Genomic DNA, 18585 nt, shown 5'->3' with positions numbered 1-18585 from the left:
TCATGGCTAGTTTTCTATTAATCTGGAAAGGACCCATGCTTACAGATTTTGATGGGCAATGTGATTGCTGTTGACTGCACCAATTATAGGAAGCAGATGGTCCAAGAAGATTTGTCCACCTCAAGTACTATCTAGTACACTTGGCAGGAAAGCTAAATCAGGATCCTCTGAGTTGGTAAACAGATGGAGGACCTGTGACTAATGATGAGGTAACCTGTGATATGGCTACCCTCTTAGCACACCAAGAGCCCATCTCTTTACTACTTTCCAGCAGTGAGTTGCAGAAGGCAGTGTAGCAATAAAAGAGACAGGCTGTGCAAACTTACAATGGATTCCACAAATTTTACAAGAAGTCAATGTGCTCCAGGTAACCCCTTACTTTTTTTTTTAAGAGATACAGCACTGAAACAGGCCCTTCGGCCCACCGAGTCTGTGCCAACCATCAACCACCCATTTATAGTAATCCTACACTAATTCCATATTCCTACCACATCCCCACCTGTCCCTATATTTCCCTACCACCTACCTATACTAGGGGCAATTTATAATGGCCAATTTACCTATCAACCTGCAACTTTAGCTTGTTACTAATAAAATGACATATTGGTTTTCCAGTTCTTATAATTCCTTAGCATGCATCTTCATCATTTATGCCCATGTTTTCTATTAGTCTCGTGGTAGGTGGTCTATTAATTTAGAATAATAGTTTCATTGGAGGAAGTAAGACAGGGTATCTGTCACAGCTTAATAACTTTTTCGATAAATAGTGGAAAAGAGAGCAATTCAATTATTAAATCTTTAGCCTGAATACCTTGGTTTACACCAATACCATACTATTTGAATGTTTTCAGCGGGAGCCTGCTGAAATGGCTGACAGACTAAAGTGAAGCAATCCCCCTTCACTGCATCTTCAAGGGCTGTAAAATAATTTATCATTGTTTAAATATAACCACACAATTGATGGTATCACCACGGGAGATTAACAGCCCTGAAAATACAAAGAACATAAATGTCACAATTTGTTGCTAAGTATAGTTAGACCATTGACACAGCTGTGATGGTGATGGGCCATCTTCACCCCTGCTGATGCACCTGAACGAAAGCAATATTCTATGTATCATGCTGTACCAGTCATTTTAAATGGAATGGCTGCGTGTGAAAGCTTCTGACCTTTTTAAAAGTAGATGCTTTTTGTATTTTTGGGTGGGGGGGGGGTGGTGTAATCCTGAATGAGAGAAGCAAATTGCATCATTTTGTATTTCCACCTTTTTAAAATGGTGATTTTTTTTTTCCTGCCTTTGCTTCACACCAAAATGGAAGTATAGATAGAGAATTTTTTTTTGATGTCAGATAGGGGAATGCAGCTTGGTGCTGATAGACAGGTGACGTTCTTTCCTACTTTTGGCAGCCAGTCTTGGTATCAGGACAATATATCCTAACCCCCACCTTCGAAAAATACCTGATTAGGGTAATGTGACCAATCTGGTCCCCACACCTCATGACCTTCAGAATGAGATTGCTGAATCAGTGCCAGGTTCCTGCTTTGAGCCCGTGCCCATTTGGAACTGGGTGCAGATAGTTCAAACTTATTACATCTAGGGTAGCCTTACAGCCAGTAGCAAAGGCATACTTTTGGGCTCGATTGAAACCAAAGCCCGAGGGGCTGCATACATTCTGCTATTTAACTGACAGCAAAGTATCCATTGTGGATGATAACTAACTGGTGGTTCAACTGCTGTCAGACTTCACCTGCCAGTGTTAAAATAAAACACCAGCCCTGTGATATTCAGGTATTTCTGGTTCAGTTTGAATGCTTAACACGGACGTTTTTCATTTCCAGGAGAAAAATATACCTCTATACATCAAATTCTAATTTTTGACGACCAAGTTAGTTTGATTTTTGCCTTCAGAATGACTTAATTCAGTTTATAGTGCAGAGTTGCTTCAATTTAGCCCTTGTGCTCAAATTAGCAGCCATTTAATGCAGCCAGTTTTCAGTTGATAACATCCACCTATATAAGGCAATACTGAATTGAATCCTTCACATCTCCAAAATTAAGATTCTAAATAGCTTCAGTGTATTTTAACTTCAAAGCCACATTAACAGAAGGTTTTGCTGGTAGGATTAGATGAAGAGGTGTGTGAGGAGGCTCATGTAATGCATAGACCAGTTGGAATGAATGGTCTGTTTCTGTGATGTAAATTGTTTGCAATGTCACCAAGCATTAACTGTCTAAAGTCACTTGCAATTGTTTTTTTCTAATTGACTCTTTCAATACTTGCTATGCTGGTGGACTTGTTCAATTGAAGCAGCATTTACTTCAAAAACATGAGTATTTTTTAATGATATACTGTTATGTTTTATTTGTGATAATTTGAGCTAAAGCCTGGCTACCCGACTAGACCCGACTAGGGCGGCACAGTGGCGCAGTGGTTAGCACCGCAGCCTCACAGCTCCAGGGACCCGGGTTCAATTCCGGGTACTGCCTGTGTGGAGTTTGCAAGTTCTCCCTGTGTCTGCGTGGGTTTTCTCCGGGTGCTCCGGTTTCCTCCCACAAGCCAAAAGACTTGCAGGTTGATAGGTAAATTGGCCATTATAAATTGTCACTAGTATAGGTAGGTGGTAGGGAAATATAGGGACAGGTGGGGATGTTTGGTAGGAATATGGGATTAGCGTAGGATTAGTATAAATGGGTGGTTGATGTTCGGCACAGACTCGGTGGGCCGAAGGGCCTGTTTCAGTGCTGTATCTCTAATCTAAAACATGTGGGGGTCGGGTCGAAATTCCAAGTCCAGCATTCTGGCTCGGGTCGGGTCGGGCTGCTTCCGGGAAGTCATGGGATCAGGCTTACCCATGATTCTCCACAACTCCAGCTGCAGGAATATCCTGCTGCTGAAACCGATGAAGGATATTTGGGTCGGGTCGGGCGCGAAAAGAAATTAAAGGGCTCGGGTCGGGTTCAGTTTGGCTGTGGTTGGGTCGGGCCCGGGTCGGGTTTTAATTTTATACCCAAGCCAGGCTTTAATTTGAGCTTCCCCTCCCATTGTTTACCTTTGACATTCACTTTTCCTGTGAAGAGAAAAAGTTCCAGGCTTCTGGCAGTATCGTTCTATTGCTGGCCACTAGGTAGTGCATGGTGCATTCTTTGGGTGACCACCCCGTGGTTTTTCTGCTGTCCCTCTGTAGGAAGCAGTTACTCAACAAAAAACTTGCATTTATATAGCACCTCTAACTTAGTATAAATGTCCCATGGTGCTTCACAGGAGTGTTACCAGACAAAATTTGACACTGAAGCACAGAAGGAGGTATTGGGACAGGTGACCAAAAACTTGGTTGTAAAGGTAGGTTTTAAGGAACATCTTAAATGAGGTGAGAGAGAGGCATAGAGTATGGGGAGGGAAATCCAGTGCTTGGGGCCTAGAAAGCTGAAGGCAGAGTCACCAAGGGTGAGGCAATGGAAATCAGGGATGTACAAGTCAGTACTTCCAACATTGAGATGTACAAGTTGGACATTGAGTGACTACCTTTCAGCGCAGATGTGGTATGCCACCTTGCTCCTGCATGTTTTGTTTTGAGATGTCTTTATTTCAATTGAACTAATATGATGTAATGCATTGTTTCACAAGATGCGTATTTAAAGCACATCCCCCTAAGGAATATACAATGAATCCAAATAAACACCTTTTTAATTACTTCAGTGAAGCAGTTGAGTCACTAGCTATAGGCTGAGCTATGTGATGTTGGAACACGCTTGTGAATATTTCCTTTGACAGTTATGAATCCTCTGGAAATCATGACACTTTTTTTCCTTTCAAAGCCGATTGCTGCACATGACAGTGACAGTAAGACTGTTTGAAAAATTGAAGGTCCCTGTATCTGAAATTGCAACTGATTTAATTTAATAAAGTCAGAAATTCAATTTACATGATAACCTTTTTGCAATTCTCCTTTTTCTCCTGTATAACTTCATTAAATGTCACTTCTTGACTAAGTCTGGAGCAGAAAAGGAGCAAAATTTAATTCTGAAGCTCCAGAAGTCGAGAAAAAAGAAATATTCTCGGGATTTAAATTACAGTTTGAAGGGAAACCTGTAAACTGTAATAGAAATATACTTTATTTCCACAATGTTGCCCAACTTTAAAATGTACTAAATGTCATTTTTTTCCCCCCACCAGTGGCGCAAAGAGCGATGCACACGTTGGAGGTCTGCTAAACTGGGTTGTGGTCCCTCTAACTGTACACTGTAATTTTCTGGCAGATATTTTAAATTACCTTGTAGGTTTGTTGGCAGCAATGTGCCAGAGCTTCAGTTAACTGTCATAGGTTTTAAATAGAATCTCTTGCCATGCTCTGGGGCTATGATTGAGCTGGGCAGGCACACAAGTTGTGGCCCTAAGGCTTTCTACTTCTCATAATTTAAGAAAAAATTGGGGAGGGGGAGCTTTGATTTCTTTTCCAAAAAGGTAATTATGCAAAGCCTAAACTGGTCAAATATTATCTGTTAATTCACTGGAAAGCGAACTGAAATCGCTGCATTTACAAGACTATTAGAACAGCAAAAAGAAAGGAACCATGAAAGACTGTTAGTTCAAAGAGCTACAAGACCTCTTACTGAGAAGTCCCTCGCTGTTGGCAAGTGCTGTTCAATTTAATGATTCGGATTGTTTTTGTAAATGTCCAATTTTAGTACTACATAGCAGGTATTGTACATGGTGAAAGGTTCTGATACATTAATCTAGCAAAGACTGATAATGAAGAACATGCTCGGCAAGATCCCGGTCAGTATGGCATCAGTTTCAAATCTGTGGTGCTCGCTGTAATAGCACCAGCAGCCAACCTGTACCATTGGGGTGGCACTGTCCGTTCCCCTCAAGATCACCTCTTCCTGTTATCTGTTTGACTGCCACATTCTGTCAGGCATATAGCAATGCTGTCTTCTGGAAAGGGTTGCAAACAGAGCAACCCTGCTGGTACCCAATCTCATTTAACTGTAGATCCATTTCACCTATGGTCAAACAGAGTTCAGGTGTGATACTAGTCAGTGACTTACCCACTGACTGTATCTTCTGCCTTCACCATTTATCATGCTAATCGCTAATTTGCCTCCATCAGTTTTTCAAAAGACTTAAATACCCATTTCCTGTATTTACAGCCCTTTTTTAAAAGCTGGTAACATTTTCTGTGCCTGTACATGGCCACATATTTACCTTTTGAGCTGCAGCATCCTTTAATTTAATCATCAGCTCCATAGGGTTGCTGTTCACTATTTCCACAGCCCCGTGCCCATCTTTTTATGATCTCCCAGAGCCATGCATAATGTTCACTGATCTGTTATTTGGCAATTTTTTTTACATGTGGAAAATGTACCCACTATTTTTGATAGAAAAATCATGTCATTTGTAATGACTTGTTAGTGATTAACATTATATGTGAGTTATGACAGTCATTCAACAGTCTGTTCATTTTGGGAGGGCATCACTGTGTCTGAGCCCATCATATGTGAGCTCGTCAAGCGGGAAACATCGAAACAGGAGTAGACTATTTAATCCCTCGAGCCTGATCCACCATTTAATGAGATCATGGCTGAACTGTGACCTTACTATTTCCCCATATCCCTTCTTACCTTTTTGAGGTCACCTGGAGTCACTGAATAGAAAACAGAAATAGGAGCCATATCCAATTTCCTCTCCCCGCCCCCACCAGGATCAATTACAGTACCTCTACTGTCATCCCAGCTCAGATCATCAAACTCCGGGATCAGTCCTAGAATCTTTCAGCTGTGTATGGCTAAAACTGCTGAGGCATCCCTGGAAACAAAAGTTGAGCAAGCAAAGCATTCTAGTTGCTTGCTGATGTTGGTTACAGTAGCATGTCGTAACTCTAGTAATTTACTTTTTTTCCATATTGAAAATATGCCACTGTGTTGATTTTAATTGACTCACTGTGTATTTTAATGGCAGATTCTCAGCTGATCACTGGACAGTGACTACTGGACTGCATATTTACAAGCAAGATTGTTAGTAAGTATTTTTCAGGATGAAATCATCTTAAAAGAATATTTAAATTGCTGATAAGTTCTCATTAATGGCTTGTTTTGCACCCTAGTGGTATAAGGCAGTACAGTTATTCGTTAATACGATGATGGGGTGAGATGAAGGTGGGGAGAGGCTCACGTGAAGGATAATCTACGGCATAAACTTGTTTAGCTGAACGGTTTGTTTCTGTGCTGTAAATGCTATGTCATTCAGAAAACACTTTGCACAGAAATGGATCCAGTTTCGGTTAAGATTGTTGCAGAACTAGAAGTGCTTTTTTTTGTATCAAATCGCTGTAGGCCATAGAGTTCAAACCCATTTCCCAGAAATATGTTCGAATCAAATGTAGTAACAGATACTTAAAGTAAAAACCATTATAGGCTCAATGCTCATCTTGCATACTAACGGCAATATCATAACTGAAAGGCAATCCAGATAAATTCGGCATGATTCAAGTCAACCTCTGCAAATCATAACTGACAATAATGTGCAAAGTTAAACTGATTTCCAAAAGAGTATCTTTGAGCACAGGATACTGAACAGAGCTGTGATCCTATTTGACTGGATTGTTAATGCTTTATTGATTCTTGTTTTTTTTTTTGACTTTTACCTATTATGGCAAAAGGAAAAAAAAAATCTCCTGCCAACTTTTGAATTTGAAAATCATTAGCATTTGGGATAGAGTTAGCAAATGTGTACAAGTGACATTTGAAGATTATGGAAAAAGCACAAAAAGCAGTTTTCCTGTCTATTCATAGTTTTCAGTTGTCAAGACATGGCAGCTTTCTTGCTGGCAAGCTAAAATTCTTTTTTTTTTAGAATGGGGTAACTCGAGGTCTGTAGAAGCGAGATTGTTTCCCCTTTCATTTATACACATTTGAATATTTAGAGTACACAGAAAAAAAATCTTCATTGTATAAATATATACCAAGCACCTATTTACAGTAACACTATTTATTTTTGCTCTATAATAGTGAGGCACCTTCCTATTTTTTCTTGTCCCTCCAACATAGTAAATGAATCTTTACAGACAAGGCTGTTGCACGAGCACTGATTTATTTTAGTCAGAGGTTGGCATATTGATGGGGAGAAGTGGGTATTGTTATTGCTATAAGCCTGTTAGAGAAAGAAATAAAAGTCTAATATATTCAAAGTGCTCCTGTGATTGAGAACATAACAGTAATGAGACCTACAATTTTTAAACTAAAGGTCAGTGTTTATAGTAACAAGTGCTATAGTTGGTCCAACCACTAAAGCTTATGTTACAATGTTGTTGCACCCATGGGGGCTTTTAGGCTTTCCCGAAGGAAACAGTCAGGTCATTTGCTGCCTGAGGCTCAATGCAAATAAGCAAAGCTCTTGGAATAGCTAAGTTAATCACCCCTTCCAAAACACAAGATGAATTACTCAGTGTAATGCATAATGTTTAGGTGTCAGCTATGGCTCAGTTGGTAACACAGTCGCCTCAGTCAGAAGGCTGTAGATTCAAGTGCCACTCTGAAGACTTGAGCACAAAAGCTTGGCTGACGTTGTAATGCAATGACAACATACAACAGACATCTCAGTGCAGTATGAGTGCTGCACTGTCAAAGGTGCCATCTTTAGGGTGAGACATTAAACCGAGGTCCTGTCTACCCTCTCAACTGGCCATAAAAGATTGCAAAACAGTATTCAAAGAAGAGTGGGGGTGGTGGGGGTGCTCACTCATGACCTGGCCAATATTTATTCCTCAACCAACATTAGTAAATCAGATTATCTAGTCATTATCATTGCTGTTTTAAGAGCTTACTGTGGGCAAATTGGCTGCTGCAAATTCAAAAAGTATTTCATTGGCTGTAAAGTGCCTTGGGAAGTCCTGAAGTCATGAAAGGTGCTATATAGATGCAAGTGTTCCACTTAACATCAGTTGCCTCCAATGTATATTCAATGCATTGGTGACACCACCTAGCTTGAGTTAGCTTCGTAGAGAAACTGAGGAGATAAACACCCAACAGATTAAGCAGCAGGATTTTCTACTGAAAAGAAAGACTTGAATTTATATAGCACCTTTCACAACTACCGGACATCCCAAAGTGCTTTACAAACAATGAAGTACTTTTGAAGTGTAGTCATCGGCTGCTGCATTTCCTACGTTGCCACAATTTGTGCACAGCAAGCTCTCACAAACTGTAAAATGATAACGACCAGATAATCTGTTTTTTGCGATGTTGATTGAGGGATAAATATTGACCAGGACACCTGCTGTCTTCACTGGATATATAACATTTAATAAAAATACACTAAAATGGAATATAGGATGTTGATTCACTCATTGCTCCACAACGATAGAAACTATTCTTGTGAAATGCAGGCAGTTTGCATGTATAGGCATTTAATACCAAGAGCCCCACTTGTGAGAAGCCATCATGCTTCCAGAATAATCAGCCCAAGAATAAATGGGCAGCAAGCACAAATCATTCCAAGCTTGCCAATTAGAGCTTTTGTTCTGTTGTGAAGTGCAATCTGCCATTTGTAAATCAAATGTGAATAACATCATTATAATAATGGTTTCCAAAGTGGGAATTAGGACTGCATTGGTTGTAGTCATCTCAGTTTGAAAAGCCCCAAGGCTACAGTAAAGCAGATGCAATAATGCAGAACTAACTATAAAAGAATATCTGTTTAAAAAGGAAAATTGGCTCCAACTGGAGTGGAAAAACACAACCAGAAGGCGATGAAGTCACATTCATCATAGGAGATTGTTGGGTAACAAATGCCAAACCAATTAAGGTTTAGGATTATTGTTTTGGAGGGATGTGTGCAGAATGCTGCTGCTACTACTGACAAGAAATGGACAAAATTGATTGCTGAAAGAGTGCAATACATCTTTAAAAAACCAATCTCTAACTGGGATGATGTATTTTATTCTGCTTTGATTTCCTCATTTTGGTGATGGATTTTAAGTTGGCTCAGCCATATTTCCAATTCGATGACATGGTACATTATTTAAATTGACACTGTAGTTCCTGCTGTATTTCATACTAACTGAAGTGAGTTTTTTTTTGTTGATATTTTTATATTGGACCGGATTTTGCAGTATAAATAAGGGTGAGGTGAACAGCAGTCACCGTTATTTAAGTGCAAATCAGACAGCAACTTCCAGCCACAGCTGAAGTTGAAGACGTAAATCAGGAATGTGCTGTCCGAGATGCCCTGCTACTTGAGAAGTTGCTTAATAACAGTATCTCATCTGATTTACCATTGAAATACGTGGAATGGTGTGAAGGTCCTGCATTTACCTCATAGGCACAAACCAGAAAAAAAATTCAAGTGCTTGTCCAATCTGGTATTGATATTCTTAACGGTAATAAGTCTTAATTTGTCCCCAACAACAACAACTTGTATTTGTGTAGCACCTTTAACGGAATAAAATGTCCAAGGTGCTTCATCGGAGTGTTCTAAGCAAAATTTGACACTGTGAAGATATTGGGGCAAATGACCAAAAGCCTAACCAAAGAGGTAGGTTATAAGGAGTGCCTTAATGGAAGAAAGAGAAGTAGAGAAACTGAGAGGGGTGAAGAAAAAATTCCAGCGCTTGAGGCTTTGACAGCTGAAGACACAGCCACCAATGGTGGAGCAATTAAAATCGGGAATACACAAGGTCAGAATTAGAGGAGCACCAAAAGGTGGAAGGGTTGTGGGGCTGGAGGAGATTACAGAAATAGGGGACTGGATTTTAGGAACTTGCCATCGCTCTCAGCAGCAAGTACAAAAGAATGGCGGGCTGTACGCCTTCGAGCGGCCCCATTCCGCCATGCGGTGGCTCATTTAAATAGCCAGGGTGGGCCCCAGTCACGTGGAGGGGGCAGACTGTCCAATGCCAGCAATGGTGTCAGCTGCGTATGTGCAGGCACTGGTGCCATTTTTTTTAAAGGGCAGCCAGCCCTGCTGGCAAATTTGAATTTTTAAAGTGAACCCCCTCCAAAGTTGACAAAATAAAATTGCAATGCCCCTCTCCAAACCCCGAAAAAAAATTACAGTAAATATTTTTTCTCCCCGCCCCCCCCCCCCCACCCCCCACAAACACCTATGTCTTGAATTCTGACCTCCCCACCCCATAACACCCCTCCAGATAGCGCAAAGTTGAAAATGTACCCCTTCCCACCATCCCCTACACTGATGTTGCTTATTTGACCCCATTCCCCCCCCCCCCCCCCCCCCACCGCAGCAAAAATCGTAGCTCCACCCCCCCCCCCTCCTTCCCCACCAGTGACACACCTGCTTTCACCAGAAGGGGAATTGAAGGCATGGGAGTGCCAGTTGTCATGCCAAAGATCGTAGCAGACCTGGAAGATTCCAGGTAAGTTGATTTAAATTTGTTCATCTCATTAATTTAAATATTTAAATCCAGCACCCGTCACCAAGCAGCGGGGAGGGGGAGGGGGGCGCTGCTGCGGAGCCTCGCCGCAGCCAGGAGGATCAGGCTGGACCCTCCCAGCGTCTGCCTCTGTGGCGGGCCTCTGCCGCAACTATCTTCCATCCCCCACTGCGCCACGGGGTGGTCTTGGTAAAATCCAGCCCTGAGCCAAAAAGGGATTTGAAAACCAGATTGAGAATTTTAAGCTCAAGGCATTGCTTAACCGGAAGCCAATTTAGATTTGTGAGCATAAGAGCAATAGGTAAATAGCACTTGGTGCGAGTACGGACACAGGCAGCAAAATTTTGTATGGCCTCCAATTTTACAGAGTGTAGAATGTGAGAGGCCATCCAGAAGTGCATTGGAATAGTCAAATCTAGAGATAACAAAAACATGGATGAGGATTTCAGCATCAGATGAGCTGAGGCAGGACAGGGCAGAATTTAGCAATGTTATGAAAGTGGAAATAGGTGATGGCACAGATACATGAGTAGAAACTTATTTTGGGGTCAAATATGACACCAAGGTTGCAAATAGTCTGGTTCATCCTCAGACAATTGCCAGGGGGAGGGGTGGAGTTGGTAGCTAGAAAAGTAAATTTATGGTGGGGACAAAAGACAATGGCTTCAGTCTTGCCAATTTAGGAATTTAAATTTAATTTAAACTACCTCTTTGGTACTGAAAATTAACAAGTTTGGCATCTCATTCCTTCAGATTTTAATTATTGGAGTTTTTTTTTTTAACTTTTTCTGTCTCTTATCTCTCCCTCTTAAGCCCATCATTCTGTCCCCTCTTTATTTTGCTTTCTATACCTGATCTGACAATGTATTTAGTATTCTAACTGGTACACTTCCTGGTTCAGACTCTGCACTGCTCATCAGCAACTCTACAAGCTGGTTGGTCAAGGAGACCCACAGTTACTGGCCCTGTTCACATGGGTCCCAAATGCCCTGTTGACAGTGTGCACTTTTCCAATGTTTGGCTGATGGAGAAAGTTTATGGGCAAGTGCAAGTGTAACTTTCATTCACCACTGACCACAATGTTTGGCCTTTTAATTTTGAAGTGTGAATGGATACTATTTAATTTTTCTGTTTGCACTCAGGGGTGGGTTTGTTATACATGTAAATTGCATACTTTGCCTGACAAAAATCCATTAATTGTAGTTCCTTCACTTAAAGTTGTGCAATCCCCATAAGGTCATTAAAGTGCTTTACAGCATTCCAGCTCAATATTTTAAAAATAAATTTGACCACTATTGAAGGTTACATTTATTTCAAAGTCAAAGTGTGAATAATTAAATATAGAACGAAAATATGTACCTGAAATGGATGGCAAGTAAGCTCAACCGAAATATTATTAGCTCTTACATTTAGTGGAATTATCAGTTGGCAATTTTGTAGGTTGTGGTCTGCAAATCTTGGTATTTCGCCACATCACATTTCTCTTTTGCAGCAGTCAACTTGCACACCATGTCCCACAAACAGCAATAAAATAAATAACCAGATCACCTGTTTTACGTATTGGTTGAGGGGTAACTGTTGGCCAAGACACTGGGAGAACTCCCCTGATCTTTGTGTAGTGCCATGGAATCGTGTGTCCACCTAAGAAGGAGGACAGCGCCTGTCTCATTCAAAAGATGGCACCTTCAACAGCACAGCACTCCCTCAGCACTGTACTGAAGGCCCGGCATCGATAATGTGCTGAAGGCTCTGGAATGGGGCTTGAACCTGAAGAAGGGTCACTGACCTGAAATGTCAACTCTGCTTCTCTCTCCACAGATGCTGCCAGACCTGCTGAGTATTTCCAGCATTTCTTGTTTTTATTTTATATTGAATATTTGCTCAGTTGGGTGGAGAATGCCATGAAGGTGGGGCGGGTTCGGAAAAGGAAGATGGAAGTAGCTACATATTTGGTGAAAACAAAAATTGAACCGGGCATTGTGTTTGCATACAAAAACAAATAGAGAAAAAACACTTGGAAAATTTTACTTATATATTTTATAAATTAATATGAAATGTAGATATTACACAAGTTTCCTTGGCTATCATAATGTAGAGAGATCAGTGGCATTCTACTTATCTTTTTAATGCTACAAATGGATTAAATCAATGTACGGAAACCAAAGAAACTTTTTATTACTATTTCTAAAATGTGGCTAATATGTTGATTGAATTTTCCCAAGTTGTAGATAGCTTTCCCCAATGTATGTTTTGCTTTAAAACCATTAAATATAGCTAAGCTCTAGAATCTATATTCTGCACTCCTAAAAGAGGCAACAGTTTGATTTTCTTTCATGTGTTCTTGCAGATGCTGTTGGTGTCAAGACACATTTGGCATAACTAAAAGCTTTTATCATGCACCTCTAACTAAAGAACAGCTGAGGATCAGGATAATTCTCAGCACGTTGGAAACCCAGCGTCGAAAGCATCCGATATCCTATTCTACCCAGGGCACTGTTTCCGACTGAATTGTCATCTACGTCTGACGGTTAACTTCCTTCAAGCATTAAGTCACTTGATAATTTGGCATTAGTTTCAAGAATCTTTTTTTTTAAAATGTGTAAAAAGATCTATTCTATCATTTGTCATGTAATGATGGGTTTTCTGACTCTTTGTCTAATTGAAGCTTCTCCGCAGTCTAATGAATGCCCTCAATTGTGTGTTTGTGAAATCCGGCCATGGTTCACACCACAGTCAACATACAGAGAAGCTGCTACTGTGGACTGCAATGATCTCCGGTTGACCAGAATTCCTAGCAACCTTTCCGCTGACACCCAGGTGCTCTTGCTTCAGAGCAACAATATTGCCAAGACAACTGATGAATTTGAGCAAATGTTCAACCTCACAGAGCTGGACCTCTCTCAAAATAATTTTACCAATATTCAAGACGTAGGCCTGACCAACCTTACTCAGCTCACTACTCTACACCTAGAGGAGAACCAGATAGCAGACATGCCTGATTATTGTCTACAGGATCTTGCCAATCTCCAGGAACTGTATATAAATCACAACCAGATTAATACTATATCTGCAAATGCCTTTTCTGGCTTAAGGAATTTACTGAGACTTCACCTAAATTCCAACAAATTAAGAGTGATTGACAGCCGTTGGTTTGAGTCTACCCCTAACTTGGAGATTCTCATGATTGGAGAAAACCCTGTAATTGGCATCCTGGATATGAACTTCAAACCTCTCAGCAATCTGAGAAGTTTGGTTTTAGCAGGAATGGAACTGACAGAAATCCCTGGAAATGCTTTAGTGGGATTGGATAGTCTAGAAAGTCTCTCATTCTATGATAATAAACTGGTAAAAGTGCCTCATCTTGCACTACAGAAGGTGCCAGCCTTGAAATTCCTGGATTTAAACAAGAACCCCGTTCATAAAATTCAAGAAGGTGACTTCAGAAACATGCTTCGTTTGAAAGAACTTGGTATTAACAATATGGTTGAACTTGTTTCTATCGACAGATATGCACTGGATAACCTACCTGAACTTACAAAATTGGAAGCTACAAATAACCCTAAATTATCATACATTCATCGCTATGCGTTTCGGGAAGTTCCTTCCCTTGAAAGCCTGATGCTTAATAACAATGCATTAAATGCATTGTATCAAAAGACTGTGGATAATCTCCCCAATCTACGTGAAGTAAGCATTCACAGTAACCCAATCAGGTGTGACTGTGTTATTCAATGGATGAATTCAAACAAAACAACCATTCGGTTCATGGAGCCTCAGTCGATGTTTTGTGCTATGCCGCCAGAATACAGAGGGCAACAAGTTAAAGAAGTTCTCATGCAGGAGACTGCAGAACAATGTCTTCCAATGATTGCGCATGACACCTTTCCAAATCATCTGAACGTAGATGTTGATATGAAAATTTCCTTAGATTGTCGTGCTATGGCAGAGCCTGAACCTGAAATCTACTGGGTCACACCACTCGGAAGTAAAATCACAGTAGACACTCTGTCAGATAAATATAAGCTGAGCAACGAGGGGACTCTTGAGGTTTCTCACATCCGCATTGAGGACTCTGGCCGATATACCTGCGTTGCTCAAAACTCTGAAGGAGCTGATACAAGAGTTGCAACCATTCGAGTTAATGGAACCCTCCTAGATGGAACTCAGGTTCTGAAAATATATGTGAAGCAAGCTGAATCCCACTCTATCTTAGTTTCATGGAGAGTGAACTCAAATGTTATGACTTCCAATTTGAAATGGTCTTCAGCCACCATGAAGATTGATAACCCTCACATTACATACACCGCAAGGGTCCCTGTTGATGTCCATGAATATAACCTGACGCATCTGCAACCTTCTACAGAATACGAGGTCTGTCTTACTGTATCTAACATCCACCAGCAGACTCAGAAATCATGTGTCAACGTTACTACAAAGGGTGTGGCATTCGCACTGGACATCATTGACCAGGGAACAAGCACAGCTCTAGCAGCCGTAATGGGCTCAATGTTTGCCATCATTAGCATTGCCTCAATAGCTGTTTACATTGCCAAACGCCTTAAGCGGAAAAACTACCACCATTCGCTGAAGAAGTACATGCAGAAGACCTCCTCCATTCCCTTGAATGAGCTTTATCCGCCACTTATAAATTTATGGGAAGGAGAGAGTGAGAAGGAAAAAGATGGCTCTTCCGACGCGAAGCCTACACCCGTTGACACATCAAGAAGCTACTATGTGTGGTAACTCTGGAAGAATTTCGCTTCTAGTTAAAGGGAGCACAGATACTTTTTTTTGCTTTTTTCTGCAAAAGTGGAGGTTCTGAACTTTTTTGTATTTTGACTTTGCTAACTTGTGGCAGAGCTGTGAGGACAGGTGGATATTTCAAAGACTATTAGTATAGCGTATCGCCTTTGTTGAACATGTAAAAGAAAAGGGCAGCTCCATTTATCTTGCAAAATGCCTCAGTTGCTGTGCTTGATTACTCATTTCCCTTTACAGTGCAGAACTCTCAATATAAATCGGTGACGATACAAGTCATCCCATGTTTTAAAGGAGTGCTGAGCCTTCAAAGGTGTGCTCATTCAGTAGAAGCTGTTTACTTTAACTATTGGGCACTGATCCATTTCCATGTTATAGTTTTTTTTAGAATCTTGAAGCTGACGTATGGGATTAGACCCCATTCATTCTTCTGTTGAATGCTGTTAGCCAACTAAACTGTATTGTTGTATCAACTATAATTTGCTCTTTTGGAATTTGAAAGCCCAAACACTTGTAAATTTGATTTTGCCTTCTTTGCTTGAACTAGTTTTACAATTTACCTTAGACAAATGTGTGGTTAATGTTAAAAATAATAGAGTAATGTGCTTTAAAACCGCAACATAAAAAGATACATTTTTGGTGATTTATTTGAGGGACTTTAGCTGCCAGATTTTTCTGAATGTCTCTCTAACTGCATTTAGTATCAATAGTTTAATGAATTTTATTGTGAGACGTACAGTGTAAAACGAGGACAAAACTATAATAAATTAGTTTTGATCTTGATTTTTATAGAGCTTAGTCTCTGATTAAAAGTGTTCTTCTTCTTTGAAGCTATGTCCATTGTCTCTGCAGATTTCCTACATCTCATTTTGACATTTGACAAATTGAACTGCTTGACCATAATTCTTTCTTGATTGCAGAAAAAAAAATGAAGCTTATCACTATCAGTAGAATATGCTACCTAGCAACTTTAATGGATCATTCTAGAAAGAAAAGTTATTGTAGAGTGGGGCTCTTGTTGTACCAATGAAGCATAATTTTCATAAGAGTAGATACTGAGGAATCGTCTAACTCTTAATGTGTATAAAAATGGTGAAAGTATGTTTTAATATTTATAACACTATCTTCTTGAGTGAAAGACACCAGGGTTGGGCCATTACTTGAACCCAGTAGGTTTAGGGATTACTTTTTTTTTTGCCAAAAACAAATTAAATGGGGTGTTTTCCAATAGCAGAGAATTAACCTTCCTCTCCACCCAAAGGCTAAGACTAGCATTCTGTATCTTGCTTTCTAGAAGCATATTTTCTGCTGGCATTGGTGTTTGTAGCCTGGTCCCCATTGTTTAAGCAGCTCAAGTCCTCACTGGATGGATTAGAAGCCAATGAAAATGTTTAATTTTGTGTCTTTAGCAAAGTCAGTCTGATTAACCTTTTTATTTAATCTTGCACTGATTATTTTTTTTCAATGTTCAAGACTACAAAAGAAAGGTTTTTTGTAGAGTTACTGTCATTGCCAGAAGTGGAAAAACAATAGTCAATCAACAGGCTCCTATGTATGAGCTAACCCTGCAGAAAAATGGGAACTGATGAATGAGTCTGTTTTTCACCAGAATCAACAAGCAGTTGAATGGGCGATTAGCTACAGTAAGCTAAAGTCTCAAGTGCATGAACGATTAATCCCCTCCTTGCTAATAAATGACGCAGCTAAAACACACCTCATCTGGATATCTTTACGCTATCACCCAAAGGCTATTTCTCCATATTTATGGTCTTGAAAGATAACTTTCCAAACGCCACCATTCGACTTCAGCAGAACAATGGGTCATCTTACTATTGATTGAGAGGGCCCCAAATGTGTAGCTTTCTATATGTCAGCACAATGGACAGCACCAATTGTTTGAATTTCCTGTTAGTTTTTCTAATTTACAGAACAATGAAAGAACTCCCAGGTCTGTGATGTGGTTTGAACCACAGGTATTGTTGGCACAGCATAATTGTTGGTATTCTGTTTTTAAATTTCTTGATTTTATATCATTTAGTAGTTACAAAATTAACAGGTGACCATCACTTCTTTATTCTGAAGGACTTGTGTCTTGAGGAATAAAATGATTTATTTCGATTCTCTTTATTGTTAAAGGGAAGGATGAACAAACATCTTGAAATGGCAACTCCACTCTAATGTGAAAGGAAAAATGTCACACAAAACCCTTTTTATCAATTGATGGGGGGGAAAAGTATTTTTTACTAAATGTGATCATTATATTTTGACATTGTTAGTGTTGCAAAATGTTATTGCTAGGAATGATGTATTCTGTATTGTTTGATTCTTTGACTTTAATTTTGGTCTTAGAGCAGATTGGTTTGTCTGATTTTAAATTGTAGATGGTCTGATGAAGCTAAATAATGATTTGTTCCATTTGTGGTGTTTGATGCAGACATGTGAAGTTCATATTTGACTGTCAACAATTAAAATTAAAATTAGTACTTTGGAAAATTTCTCTTCTCCATTTAATGGATTTATGCATGAAGTATTGTACAACAAATCAAACTAGTCAAAGTGTCAAACACACTGGCCAGAAATGAGCATAAATTACTCTTCCACACAAATTAATGCTGAAGTGAAAATGGGCAGAACTCGTAGCACAGTATTGAAACATTGCTTGTCAAATGGAAAGGAGGCACTAAAACTAAGGTTATTTTGATTATTAAGGGTAGCTAGCCTATTATATATTATTCTCATTGTGTTTCGTACACATTGTACTTTTAATGTCAGCTATTTATGTTTTGCATTGGTAATTGTAAATTGGGTTATTTGTGGCTTCACCGCCTGGTTGTGGTAATATTTGCCAGTTGGTAAATCTATAATATGTGAAAGCATCGATCTGTTTGTGAACAGAAGTTACTGTCAATGATACTTTAGCTACAAGGTTAGGTTGGAGAAACTGGAAGCAAAGGAGATTGAGCGGAGATTTGACCGAGGTGTTCAAGATTAATAGGTTTAGATAAGGTAGATGAGGAAAAACTGTTCCCATTAGCTGATCGTACAAAGACTAGGGGACACATTTTAAGGTTTTGGGCAAGAGATCCGGGGGGGGGTGGAATGTGAGGGAAAACTTTTTTATGCAGTGAGTGGTAATGACCTGCAACTCTCTGCCTACGAGGGTGGTGGAAGCAGAGGTGATCAATGATTTCAAAAGAAAATTGGATGAATGCTTGAAGGAAATAAACTTGCAGGGCTACTGGATAGAGCAGGGAAATGGGACTTACTGGATTGCTTTATGGAGAGCCTGTATAGACACGATGGGTCCAATGGCTTCCTTCTGAGCTGTTGGTAATCTATGATGCTTACCATACTCATCTAAAAATCCTGTCACCTATTTTAACCCCATAGTTAATGCAACCTTTAATAAAAGTGTCCGCTGGCAGGAAAACCTC

At 39.9% G+C, this 18585-nt stretch overlaps 1 protein-coding gene across 1 annotated transcript in view; it reads left to right on the top strand.

Annotated features, from left to right (window-relative positions):
- The window catches only part of lrrn1 (leucine rich repeat neuronal 1), a 54514-nt gene extending 36932 nt beyond the window's left edge, over positions 1-17582 (top strand). The window contains exons 2-3 of the mRNA XM_068051487.1: positions 5962-6021; positions 12741-17582. Coding sequence (XP_067907588.1) covers positions 12989-15136 — 2148 coding nt within the window. The 5' untranslated portion in view covers positions 5962-6021; positions 12741-12988 and the 3' untranslated portion in view covers positions 15137-17582. The remainder of the gene's footprint in view (positions 1-5961; positions 6022-12740) is intronic.
- Positions 17583-18585: the final 1003 nt, after the last annotated feature.

This window comes from Heterodontus francisci, chromosome 19 (assembly GCF_036365525.1).
Source record: "Heterodontus francisci isolate sHetFra1 chromosome 19, sHetFra1.hap1, whole genome shotgun sequence".
Taxonomy (NCBI): domain Eukaryota; kingdom Metazoa; phylum Chordata; class Chondrichthyes; order Heterodontiformes; family Heterodontidae; genus Heterodontus; species Heterodontus francisci.
Note: the sequence above shows the minus strand (reverse complement) of the source record. Positions and strands in the feature narration are given on the sequence as shown.